Source organism: Egretta garzetta, unplaced genomic scaffold (assembly GCF_000687185.1).
Source record: "Egretta garzetta isolate BGI_Z169 unplaced genomic scaffold, ASM68718v1 scaffold154, whole genome shotgun sequence".
Classification (NCBI taxonomy): Eukaryota; Metazoa; Chordata; class Aves; order Pelecaniformes; family Ardeidae; genus Egretta; species Egretta garzetta.
In genome coordinates, this window is record NW_009259600.1 from 8,235,359 (window position 1) to 8,248,586 (window position 13,228).

General features: G+C 39.4%; 1 protein-coding gene across 1 annotated transcript in view; it reads right to left on the reverse strand.

Moving 5' to 3' along the window:
- ANGPT1 (angiopoietin 1) overlaps window positions 1–13,228 on the reverse strand; it is a 174,220-nt gene that overhangs the window by 91,973 nt on the left and 69,019 nt on the right. Inside the window, exons 2-3 of the mRNA XM_009638391.2 lie at window positions 6,252–6,407; window positions 3,159–3,280 (exon numbers count right to left, since the gene is read on the reverse strand). Of these exons, the coding sequence (XP_009636686.1) occupies window positions 3,159–3,280; window positions 6,252–6,407 (278 nt within the window). The remainder of the gene's footprint in view (window positions 1–3,158; window positions 3,281–6,251; window positions 6,408–13,228) is intronic.

Sequence of the window (13,228 nt, forward strand, 5' to 3'; positions counted from 1 at the left end):
CAGGCTTCCCACAGGGTCACAGCCTCCTCCCTTCGGGCATCCACCCACTCTGGCGTGGGGTCCCCCACGGGCTACAGGTGGATATCTGCTCCACCGTGGACCACCATGGACTGCAGGGGGACAGCCTGCCCCACCATGGTCTTCACCACGGGCTGCAGGGGAATCTCTGCTCCGGCGCCTGGAACACCTCCTGCCCCTCCTTCTTCACTGACCTTGGTGCCTGCAGGGCTGTTTTCTCTTGCATCCTCTCACTTCTCTTCTCTCTCCGGCTACTGAGACGCAGACGTTTTTTTTCCTTCTTAAATATTCTATCACAGAGGTGCTTCCACTGTCACTGATTGGCTTGGCCTTGGCCAGCAGCAGACACAGGGAAAACTTCTAGCAGCTTCTCACAGAAGCCACCCCTGTAGCCCCCCCACTACCAAGACCTTGCCACAGAAACCCAATACACCAAGGAGAAAGTAACAGAACCTGGACAGTATATGTAAGGCGCTTGCTTCATTACAAGATGAAACTTCATATCCTTTTTCATTTATCCACACAAAACTATAGTTCTAAGAAAAACAATTAGATATAAAATGTACTTTTTAACATTCCCCTCCTTTTCTTCCAAAAAAACCAAGGCAGACCATTTTGTCATGTCGCAGATCATTTCATCATAATGTCAGCCAAGTCAAAGGTGAACTTAAGAAAAACTTATTTGTTTACTGACATGAAGGCTTTACACCCTGACACATTGCTAAGATAAATAAATAAATTCAGGCTATTGACTACGCAAGACTCAGTCTCTTGAGCAGCCAATAAAATTTTATTGTTCAACAGATTGCAGCAGATAAAAATGCAAGTATTTATATACTTAACTAATGCTTGAGTTAATTGCAAATTGAAATAGGTTTGTAAAATATTTGAAATTAACTTCCTCCTGTGCATGCCTACTCTCTGGACTGCAGGGAGAGCCCACATACATGGTTTAGATGTATTACTTAATTTTGAGATGGCTGAAGTCAAAGTTAATCCCACACTAATTTATTCATATTCCCAAATGGTCAAGGGAAATCTGTGAAGTTCAACTTTTCAACTAAATCCAACTTCTCTAGAACAACCTTTGTTGAAATTACTGGTTATAAACAGTTGTTAGATTAAATATATTAAATTTGTTTTCATAAACAATAGCAATAATATATTATTTGACCAGCTTTGCAACTAGACATATTTAGCAAGCGCATTGCTTTGTAGTCATTTTTTCTATTTTTCGTCATTATCTTTCTTCTTTTGCCTTCTTTTCCCAGTAGCTCTTTGCCTGTTGTGGTGTTAGTCTTCCTTGCATATAACCCTGGGCAAGGTCTTTCTGCCTCAGTTGCTGATCCCTGTCCAGCAGCACCAGAGTCACAGTGTCTTTTTTGGCAAATTGATCTCAGTTTAAACAGTCCACTAAAGCTTGTACAGGATGCTTCAGTAACTACCTCACTTTTAAAGCTGTTTGCCTTATTTCAATGTCAAATGTAGATACAGGACATAAAAACCTTGGACCTAGTCAGACCTACCTCACAGTTGTTCTTTCCAGAAGGGAGCCGAGATGAAGCTGCAGAGTGAAAGCACTCTCTGTCCTCCCTGCTTAAATCTGGCCGATACGAGCCTCAGGTCTCTAGAAGGGCAGCCAAGAAGGAGAATGGCTTCACCCACTGTATTGAGTGCAGGTGTCCAGCTCTGGGCAGCTTGGAGGCTGCAGTGGTGGCCTCTGTGAGGAGAGGCCAGAGCTGCCCCGCGCTGGACACAGCCAGTTCCAGCTGGTTCCAGCCAGCTCCGGCAGACCCACCTCAGGGCACAGCTGAGCCCCTCAGCCAAGATGGTGGTGCCTCAGGGAAAATATATTTAAGAAAGGGTAAAAACATTACATGACAGTGTGAGGAAAAAAAGTGAGAGAAACAATGCCACAGACACCAAGGTCAGAGAAGAAGGAGGGGAGGAGGCACTGGAGCAGAGATTCCCCTGCAGCCTGTGAGAAAGACGATGGTGGAGTAGGTATTTCTCATGGAGGACCCCACAGTGGAGGAGGTGGAGATGTCCAGAAGGAAACTGCAGCCTGTGGAGAGCCCATGTTGGAGCAATCTTATCCTGAAGGACCGCAGCCCATGGGAAAGAACCATGTCGTCCCCCTGCACTGCTTGGGGTAGGAGGTAGAAAAGTCAGGAGTGAAACTGAGCCTCAGAAGAAGGGGAGGTAGAGTGGAAAGGTCTTTTTGGTTTTGTTTTTTATTTCTCAGTATCCTATGCTGTTATTAATTGTCAGTAAATAAGGCTGTCTTGCCCATGACAGCAACTGATAAGTGATCTCCCCTGGCTTTATCTCGACCACAAGCTTTTTCATCATATTTTCTCCCTCTGTCCTGTTGAGAGGGGGAGCGAGGGAGTGGCTGGGGGGGTGTCTGGCAGCCGGACAAGGCCAATCCACCACATGGGCTCTCTGAGATGCTGGATTGCTAAACCCAGTGGCTTCAGGTCACTGTCTCAGAGCAGTGCTTCTGTGTAGCGCAGAAAGGGACAACACTGGAACATTCTTGACTCTCCCTCACTGCTTAAAATGTTATGTGCTGCTAAACATTTTTTTTCCTTCAACTTCAACATAAACCCCAAATGTTTATCATTCACTTACAATTTTAATGGATCGTGGCTCCAAGTATGCTATATACAATTGAGTCCAAAGGGAGAGAGATCCTTCTACATGTTAGACCTTTGTATCCATTAAGATTAGAAAGATGAACTACTGAAGATTTTCTGTTTCTTATGCACTTTAAGGTAGTGGATAATCTCATCATTTATTATTAATATTTTTCTACTTGAAAGTGCTCATACAAGTTATCCCTGTGCTTTTCAGTAGCAGGAACTGTGGAGATATGACTAAGTTATCATGAAGCAAACTGGGATGTAAACTTACATTGCACATGAAAAGTGGTAAAAATCAACTTTCACTTATCATACAGGAGATAACACAGTGTAAGTTCACACGCTGGCTCTCTTAGCTATTTAATAAATATTACCTTTACTTTACACTTACCATGTTTGCTTCTTCCATTTCGTCTGTTGCTTAAAACAAATTATTCACAGATTACTTTGTGATGAACAGAGAAACAGTATAAGAGACCAGTTACCCATTCCTACCTGTTTTTCTCATGAATTTTCAGGATTTCATGCGTCTGTTGTAGCAGCTGTTTTTCTAGCTTGTATGTTGACAGTGAATTTTCCAGTAGCTGAATTTCAAGTCTGGATGTTTGATTTAGCACCTTAAGGATAAATTAAAAACATTAATGTTTATATTGTCCTGGTTATGCTGTTATAGAAACTTAATGCAACCATTTCATTCTGATTTGATGATTCATCAAAAATTGTTTCTAAAACCTTTTTTAAATTCAGCTGCTCAGCTGGTGCAAATGAACTCAATCAAGCTACACTGATACATACCAGCTGATACTCTGGCACCCTGTTTACTGTAGAATAATACTAGGCCAGCAGAAAAAGGAAAGGTGACTGCCAAATGAGCTTTATTTCAGTGGAAAGAACAAGAGGAATGCCTCAAACATGCATTCCTACAAAGCATGCTTAAACCAGAAGAGTGCAAGAATATTTGGCCTGAAGCCAGTGTTGCATCTGCTGTTTTGTAAGTAGAGCTCCTACTTTAGCTTTCCCCTGAGTTCTCTCTTTTGCAGCATTGGCAGAACTCTGGTGTCTGCTTATGTTATCACTACTTGTACTCTTGCACAGATTTTTATGAAGGTTTTGATCCTAAACATTGCTTTAATGCAATTGTCTTTCACTTTAGTGGTGATCTGTATCAATAGCACAAGTTTTACTAAGTACATGAGACCAAAAGAAGCCTTTTAACGAGATGAAAGAGGATAGATTCTAACAAAAACTAGGTCAAAAGTGGAAATAACAGAATTATTTCAAGAATGAAAGGAATAATTAATTAACGTTAGCTGATTTTGTTGGTATACTGTGTGTAGATAAGTGTGCCCACAGCAGCTGAGATGCAACCACTTCTGGAACTGAACATTATGCTTCCTTAATGGAACCTATCAGACCCTTCTTGGAAGAGTATTTATCAGCATCACCATAGGATTATATGGTAGTGTTTTCTCATGCATGCCTGATAGCAATTTATTGCAAAAACAATGGCTTTCAAACTCAGTCCAGTGCCTTATTTTTGTTTGAAATTATTACTCACAGAGCAACTTGAATTGTCCTTTTTTAAGGGTACAGAGGTTGAACAAATTGGAAATGATCGGTATGCAGCTGTTATGTTGTTCAAGATGGATGTATTTGGAAGTGCCAGGAGGTATCACCACAGTTTCAGGGGGACCAGGGAGAAACTGAAGGTGTATTATGAAGGCTGGCAAGGGGCGAGAAGACAGGGAAGAGATTTCCAAATAGGATACGTCTATGGACAGCCTACAAAATGTCAGTAGAACTTCAGGTAGAGAAGAAAGCCTAAAGGGAATCAGTGGGATTTTGGATGGATCACAGATTGGGAGGGGTCAGCAAGATTTTAAGGAGGTCAAGGCTCTATCTTCAGTCCTTCAGACTCTTCCTTACTCTGAGTACTTCTTATTACAGGGATGAGATCCTGGCCTGCCTTTCTTCTCCTTGTATGCTACAGACCTTCACCTCTCTGCCATGCAGCTGGCTACCTCCCCCACTGCCAAAAGCAGTCTCTTTTCACTTTCTTGAGCCACCTACACCACTCTTTTCTGACAGGTGGCAAAGCCAGGGACTTTCTCATACTGCTGAAAGGGGGCTGGGGGGGAAATGCCATCACTGAGCTGAAAGTCAGAGCAAGTACTGCAACAAGGAAGAGCCACTCCCACTGAAATTTTAAGCATCCCTTAAATTCTTCAGAAATAGGTGTAGAAAGACGAAGTCATCCACTCCTTCATGCAGTTGCCAGTGATACCTCTACCTTGAAGTGGTTCCTCAAAGGAAGGGTGAGACAGAGGCAATGCACATTTTGTCCCTTACCTGCCTAAAGGAGGAAAATGTGAATGAGTACTCAAAGCTTACACCTATGTAGGTCTTTTGGGATACAAGAAGAGTTCCTACACCTCCTTTTTCTCTACTGAACATATGGTACTACAATCCATAGGTATTCACCTCTTATGTTTCCATTTAGATGTTCTGTTCATACTGAATTCAAGATTTTCCCCAACATTTTTGTAAGTCAATATGCTATGTTTTAGAAACTGTGGTCATCTGAGATCACAGCATTTAGAAGTGAATGTTGATCTATTAACGAAGATGTACAAATAAAGATCCAGGGAACTTGTGTAAGAGTCTATCTGTCTTTCATAATTACTGTTGTTTCTCAGTGTACTGTAATGTGATTATGTAATGGACACTAGAACAGAAAATATGATCTTTCAAGACGTACGGATGCTACTAGAACAAACTAAATAAACACAATACTTTAATTTTCCTGTTCTAAATGAACAGCGAATGCAGTGCAGCTGGTAATATACCACATGCTATGAAGATCAAGAGGAAGTCAGCAAAAATAAGGAAAACAAATATGCATCTTAAATTGATAAAAGAATTCAAAAGGCAAAAGGTAATACATATCTTTGCAATAAGCCCAGTATGAAATTGTACTCTGTGTTATGGCAGTGATACTCTTGTCACTTCAATCACATCAGTGATTTTAGTGCTGGGAATCGTATGGAGATGGCTCTTTAAATTCGTGTGATGTTGTAGAATTTACAGTAATAACAAATACAGTGTTTCATAAAGAAGCTGATGCTTGTCACTCTTTCTTCACAGTTTAAAAGCTGCAGACATACACTACTTTTCAAAAAGCTGGAAACATCTTCCAAAAAATAAACAAACTTTCTTGTAATAGTAAAGAAGCAAACAACAATGAAGATCAAAGACTGTTTTAGCCTGAAACTCGTTATTTAGCTTGACACTTGCATCGTTCACAGCGGGTAGCTGGGCTGTTTATTTGAAGTCAAATGCTGATTTAGTTTCCTGGGCAGCCCTGCCTGCCTTATACACACAGAGCTAAATAGACTTACTAAAAGAAATCAAAAGACAGACATGTAACAAGGATCAGTCATCACTGCTGTTGGTACCAAGAAACAGAGCGTGCATGTTTCTTGGAGCCCTGGGTTGAAATGTTTTGTGTGGTGATGAATTAGAAAAGAAAAAGGATGGGAACAGTTCTGTGCAATTAACAGCTTTTAGAAAACCGCTCTGGGAACATACCTGGGTTTCAACATCCGTGAGTTTTCTCGTCTGCTCTGCTGTTTGACTGAGGAGGCTGGTCCCTATCTCGAGCATGGTGGCGGTGTGGTTCTGAACAGCATTCTGCTGCAGCTGCACCATCTCCGATTTCATGTTTTCCACAATGTAGTTCTCAAGCTGTAAAAGAGAAAAGGTTGTAGCTGTGATATTTTTACCTGTTTAGGCATTCTGGTGACATAAAGGTGAATAGCTGGCATTCTTGAGAAAACGAGAAATTTCAACATTTTCAGGGGGAGCCCAAGTCTCATCTGACACTGTGACAGTTGGGGTAGGGACCTGACTGTCTGGGTAACCCCTTCCAGTGACAGAGTCCCAATGTTTTTCCGAGTATCACAGTCTGCTGGCATGAACTGGATGCCTGCATCTGTGTCAAAGTTGCAGTAAGCATTTGTGGCAGAAATGTCATTGCAGCTCCAAAATGAACTCCTAAAAGAACAAAGCTCACCACAGGGAAATGCCAGGTCCTACTTGTACATTGTAACTTACATGCGAGTCCTACCTGGAAGAGATCCCACTATAACTTACCTCCCCTGGATTGTTCCTATCTCGCAGTCATTCAGCAATATGATTTTTTACTGGGTTAAATCCTCACAAAGTTTTGCAAGCTCAGTAATGAATGCAGCTTAGTTTAGCTGTAACCAAAAAATTGTAATGGAATGGACACTGTCATGGCAATAAAAAAGGAAGTGACCAAAAAACATAGAAAGTTGTTTTGCTCCTTTGCTTTTGTTGTCTTGATATTGTTTGGCTTGCATTTGCAGTCTGTTGAACAGAATCTGAATTAGGACCCTCTAAATAAACTGGGCACCCCAAAGAGAGGGTCACTTTTTGTTTCGGTTTGTTTTAGTTAACACAGTCAGGGTCATTCCCTTCTAGCTACCTAGGTCCTCACCCTGACACAACAGATCATAAACCCAGGACTAGTCTTCAATACGATGAGATTGTTTCTTACTTGTACAGGTATTGTTCTGGCATCTTGCTTGATGTGCTCCATAAGGTATTAATATAAAGAAAGGTGGCCCAGAATACCTTTCACTGAAATCCGCTGGACTCCAGCCAATTTACACCCAGTGAAGATTTGGTCCTCAGTTTCATTCTGTGGCTGTTCATGTTTTTTTATGGTTAGCTGATTCCAGACTTAAGCAACCACTGTTTTACCTAATAACTTTAATCACATTGGACCTGCTTCTGCAGCAGTAAGCATGTTTCATGGTGAAAGGTAAGCTGCAAAACTAAATAGTGAGAACCAGATGGAGTTGATTTAAAGACTGAAGAAAGGAACAGGAGTCAGATACACAGTGTGATTAATAAGAAGGGCTACTTTCATCTTATCTATAAGCATTCCTGTGCTTAGGGGTAACTACTGTTAGATGTTCTGATGAGCCACATCAGCTGAGGTCACAAAAGATTTATTACAAATGTGATCATTTATGTGCATCTCCTACTAGTTTTAAAAACATTTTTACAGAGAAAGAACACTGCCACGATGTACAGTATTTTCTGCACAAGACAGTTGGTGGTTTGTTTGTGTGTTTACCCCAGTTTGGAGAAACACTTAATATTCATGATGATCAAAACCACAGTGGATGTCCTACAGTTTCAGACAACAAAACCATTTTCTTGAATTGCCAGGTAACCACTCTGGGCTGGAAACCTGCAGAGTGTTTTAAGTCGTGGGGAAAAATTATTGTTGAGTACTCTGATAAGTATTAAAATTAGATTTAACAGCCAAGGAAAACTGTATTGCAAAACAATATCTGCAGTGGATGTCACCATTTTCCACTCCCAGGGCAAGTTTACTCTGGTTTAGTTTATTACCATGAGATAAATGTTACTGATATTAAGCTAGTTCAAGGGTGATTTTACAGATCCATCACATTTCTACACCATGCTTTTATGTTCAGAAGTATTTTGCCTGTATATCTCCTTCACATCAGATAATGTATTTTTAGTCACCCTTTGCTTCTTGTTGTTTTCTAACCAGCAATTTTTTTTTCCCCAAACTATCCCTTGGTTGCAAATAATCCCTGTGAAGGAGCCCCACAAAATGAATGGTTCTGTTTCTCAATATTCTGCTCCAGACCCTGGAACACCTGAACAAGGAGTTCGAATTTCTCCCACAGCTTTCACCTCCTAAAGAAACACAGGGTACAGCCCATGATGGGGTACCAACACATATATTTCCTCACATCCCATATTTTTGTTTCCAGATAGGATGATGGCATGTCTTTGGTGTGGCTGCTTGATTTGTTATTCTGAAGCTTTCTGAAAGTACCTTGCTGAACATGGGCCACGTAGTGTGCAATGGATGTCTGGGAAAACCCATGCAAAAATATGGTGGCTATGCTTGTTATACATCAGAAATGAGATATTTTCACACATCAGTAAAAAGCAACACAGATAGGGATATAAATATAAAAAGACAAAAAGTTGTATTTCTAACTAAATTTTTTGCCTGTTATTTTTACTCATGTTGCAGAAAAGATTGTGTTTGAAAAATCTAACTGCATCTGTCTGGACCTACAGCAGGTTTTGGCTAGCAAGAGCACAGGCATAGGTTGAGGCATATTGCATAACTTGTACTTTTAATTATTGTAGTCTAACACACTCCCCACGGTATCCAGTCTGGGGCAACTGCCCTTGGTTACTCACCCCTAAAACAACCTCTGGTTGAATCTGAGACTGACTCATTATAACAACAAAGCTAATTTTCCTGTTTCAGAATTACTCATTAAATGCTTCTGTAAATATTTGGTGTTCAGTACACTGCCACAATAGTTTCCGTGAGCACATCTCAGGAGTATCAAGAGCTATTCACTCAGGCAAAGGAGGGTAGAACAAGGACTGAAATAACGTATAGCTTCTGTTACATTAATTCCCCTTCCTTCCTTCACCCACTTCTTTTAGCTTGCTTGGTAGATTTATTGGTTGCAATGATGGCACTGCTAAAATCAATGGCAAAATTCCCATTGACTTCAATAGGCCAAGATTTCACTTATTGTTTTTATTGCAGGAAACCAACATTTACCAGGTTCATTATGGCCAAGCTCTGAGTTTTATCTGAAGCGTTCCCTTCTTTGGAGGCTTTGTATGAAGTGTAGTGAACCTTAGACTGAGCTTTCTTTGTGGTTAGTTAAGAGGAATAGCATCTTTTTAACAGGTGATAAAAGGATACTTGCAGGGTGGCCTCACAGAAAATGTGACAAGCAGAAACCTATTCACAGAAGTAGATTCAAGAACATTTAAGGGTTTAAGTAATTTTTTAGAACCCTTTCATCCTATAATTAAGTTAAATTCCATTTGTCCAGAGACTCTGCATTAAACAGTAAATACATAATGAATAATAAAATATTCTTTTCAGGTGAATCTACTTTTTACATTTGGATTTTCAAATCCTTATATTACTGTTTCTTCTTATTTCAGTGACTTTTTGTTACAAAAGTGAAACGGAATTATTTTCTGCATTCTTTTCTCCCCATCCCACCCCTTCCACTATGTGACTTTCTGTAGTGTATTGGTGTCCCTGCCATTAATTCGGCAGCATCTGCTTTCAGTAAGGCTCATTACATTGCACAGGAGTTTTTAGTAATGCAGAATTACTGGTGGGATGCATAATAATGTTATAACATTCTCAGAAATAAAACTGTCAGAAGGATCAATGTTATTGTTTAATAAACATTCCAGAGGATTATGCATTAAAAGTATCTAGCTTTTTCTGGACAACGTTTATTGAATAATCTTCATAGAAACCACTCAAACATTAATAGAACTATTAAAATGGAAACTGTAACTTAGGGTCTAAGTAAATGATAACGGTTTGTGGCAGATGGATTATAAATAAAGTAAGAGCTTTTTCTTTTACTTTGATCAAATAATGTTGGTCCCATGTAATTATATGGTAAGGACTGCTATGATATCCAGATGATATTAGGTTTTCGTACAGTGCCTTAGAACAAGAATGTAAGTTAAAGTAACAATAGGCTGCTCTCTCTCTCCTACCATTAACCACATATTGTATATAATTTGCAGTAATAAAAAGACAAGTGATATTTTGTAAGAGCTGTTTTGTCTTGTCTTGCTTTGCATACCTGAAGACGTATCAGTAATACTATACCACAACAACCAATGGAAGTTCTTTTCTTCTTTCTTTGTTTTTCTGTCCAAGGGAGAGTCATACCTCCCTACACTGACAAACTGCCTCAGGGAGACAGATATAAAAGTGGCATTTGATGTGATTTGTATTTTATAAATACACAGCCTTAGTCGGAATAAGCTGGAAGAAATTAAAATATATAAAATACCATAGAATTTATTTGAATTTTGCAGAAGCCAAAGGGGTTAGGAAGGAGTTTATCACCAAGAAAAGTGATTTTATTTGTGTATTGAAAAGGCCAACATTACACATGTTTTATAAAAATAGCATCTTCTGTGAATTATTTGCCAATGAGAAAAGATTGATAAAACAACACATTTACAATGATGCAGCCTTCTCTTATTACAGATTCTAGGAGTAGAGCCCAACCAGAATACATCCTTCCACTATTTCTGACCATATGTGATCAGTGGGAATCAAGGGAAATGAACATGGATGGCACATAAAAGCAATGAATAATGCTCAGATGTTAACACCCTACTCTGCCCCTGATTTGGAACAACCTTACCTGGGCTTTAAGCATGTCAAGGAAAGTACACATCAGCCAGAAAAAAAAATTGTAGATATACCATCAAATAGACAAGTTGACTACTTTTCCAAATCTATCCTAAACTAGACTTAGTAGGATTGCAATATAGATTGCACCAAAGGAGACAAGAAGTGATCTGTTTGAGGAAAAACTTCCTCAGGTCTTGGGTAACTGGTTATCTACATTAAGATGATAAAGGATGCATACTGATAATTCCAGTGAATTTATGAAATCAACCACTGCCGAGCTAAAGTGAAAGCTTCAAGTGACTGGTACACATACTGGACTCACAGAAAGGCCTGTTGTGATATGTAGAGATGAAGCTTTCACAAAGAAATAATCAGTTATGAAATATACATAAATATTTGTGGGTTTCAATTCTAAAATTTTCTAAAACCAGAAAAGTAATCCAGCAACTCTATATGTAGCCAAACAAGCATTTTTGAGGAAAGCTATCTATAGAAACTCAGTTTTGTCTTTTTTTTTTTTTTTTAAATGCAATATACCTAGAATTCTAGCCCTAAGGCAGCAAGAAAATAAGCCTGGTTTTTGGTTACTCCTTAATGATAGTAATTATTTGCATAATACTTATGCAATTCATTATTCTGTACTTGTTTCTGCAGTTTCATAGATTTCTGTAAAATTGCAACTCATCACTTAGATTTCTTACTTAGTTATTTTTTATATCTTAACCCTAAATCATAATATTTTGGTTTTCCAAATTCTATTCCTGACAGAGAAACAAGCAATGACTTGTAGAGTGTGTATAACCTCCTAAACTACCTCATGTTGAAAGGAAAATACGCATTTCTGAACTGAAACTTTCAGTTATTTTTTCCAAACCAAACGTTCCAAATACATCAAGGATACTTTTCCTTAAATCCTTGAATCCTTTAATGCCTGAATCTTTGGTGTTTCATATCTTTACTATCTGGCTATAAATCATAACTAATAGACACAATTAAATTGTCATCAAGAAAAACTGATGGTTGATTGTGGAATCATAGAATAGTTTAGGTTGAAAAACACCTTTAAGATCATCAAGTCCAACTGTTAACCTGGTACTGCCAAGTCCACCACTAAACCATGTCCCTAATTGCCACACCTACACCCCTTTTAAATACCTCCAGGAATGGGGACTCAACCACTTCCCTGGGCAGCCCATTGCAGTGCTTGACAACCCTTTCAATGAAGACATTTTTCCTAATGTCCAATCTAAACCTGCCCTGGTGCAAACTTGAGGCCATTTCCCCTCATCCTATCACCTGTTACCTGGGAGAAGAGACCAACACCCGCCTTGTTACAGCCTCCTGTCAGGCAGTTGTAGAGGGTGATCAGGTCTCCCCTCAGCCTCTTCTCCAGGCTAAACAACCCCAGTTCCCTCAGCCACTCCTGGTAAGACTTGTGCTCCAGACCCTTTACCAGCTTTGTTGCCAAGCTTTGATTATTATGTTTAATTATAGCCTGCATAAGATACATGTATATATAAACTGTGAACATATCCGTGTATGTATGGAGGCTCACAGATACAAATAACTGCTACCTGTTTCTTTAGCATGTGACCAGTGAAACTAGAGCTGCATTCTCAGCAGACGGCAGCCAAACACTGTTCGATCCAGCCCCAGCTGCCTGATACTGAGATTTCTAAACCAGATGACTTCCAATGCACTAGTGACGCTTGACCTCGTGGTGGTCGAGCTTGATTTTATACCAAACTTCAGTTAAATAAAAGTTTGCTATGAATACAGAAGAATCTTTTAGCTAGTTTAACCCCTCCCCCCACCAAAAAAAAAAATAATCAGGTTTTCCTCTTCAGATAAACAAAAAAGATGACCAGACACCTTTTTGTCAGAAGAAATCAGGGATAACAGATGTAAGAGATTATTCCAAAACACATGAAGTAATCTTTTTGCTGCATTCAGCATCAGTAAAGTGTCTGCAGGAGTTTTGTTTCCAGTTCTGAAGGAAGATGTACATTATTTTGGAGAGTGTACAGAAGACAAGGAATGGTCATAACTCTAGATGTTTAGCTTAATAAGGACGCTAATGAGAAAATTACTGACTAGAAGGACATAAAACTGCAAAGAGAGAGAGAATGACCTGCTTTCCACATCTATGAAGTTGCAGTAAGTGAAGTTTAATTTTTTCATATTAGGGGAAAAGTTTTCTAACAGTACAGGCATTAAAATAATGATAGGGATTCCATGGGAAAACTGTGAAAACTCCATCCCTGTGGGTCTTAAAAAAATATTTTAG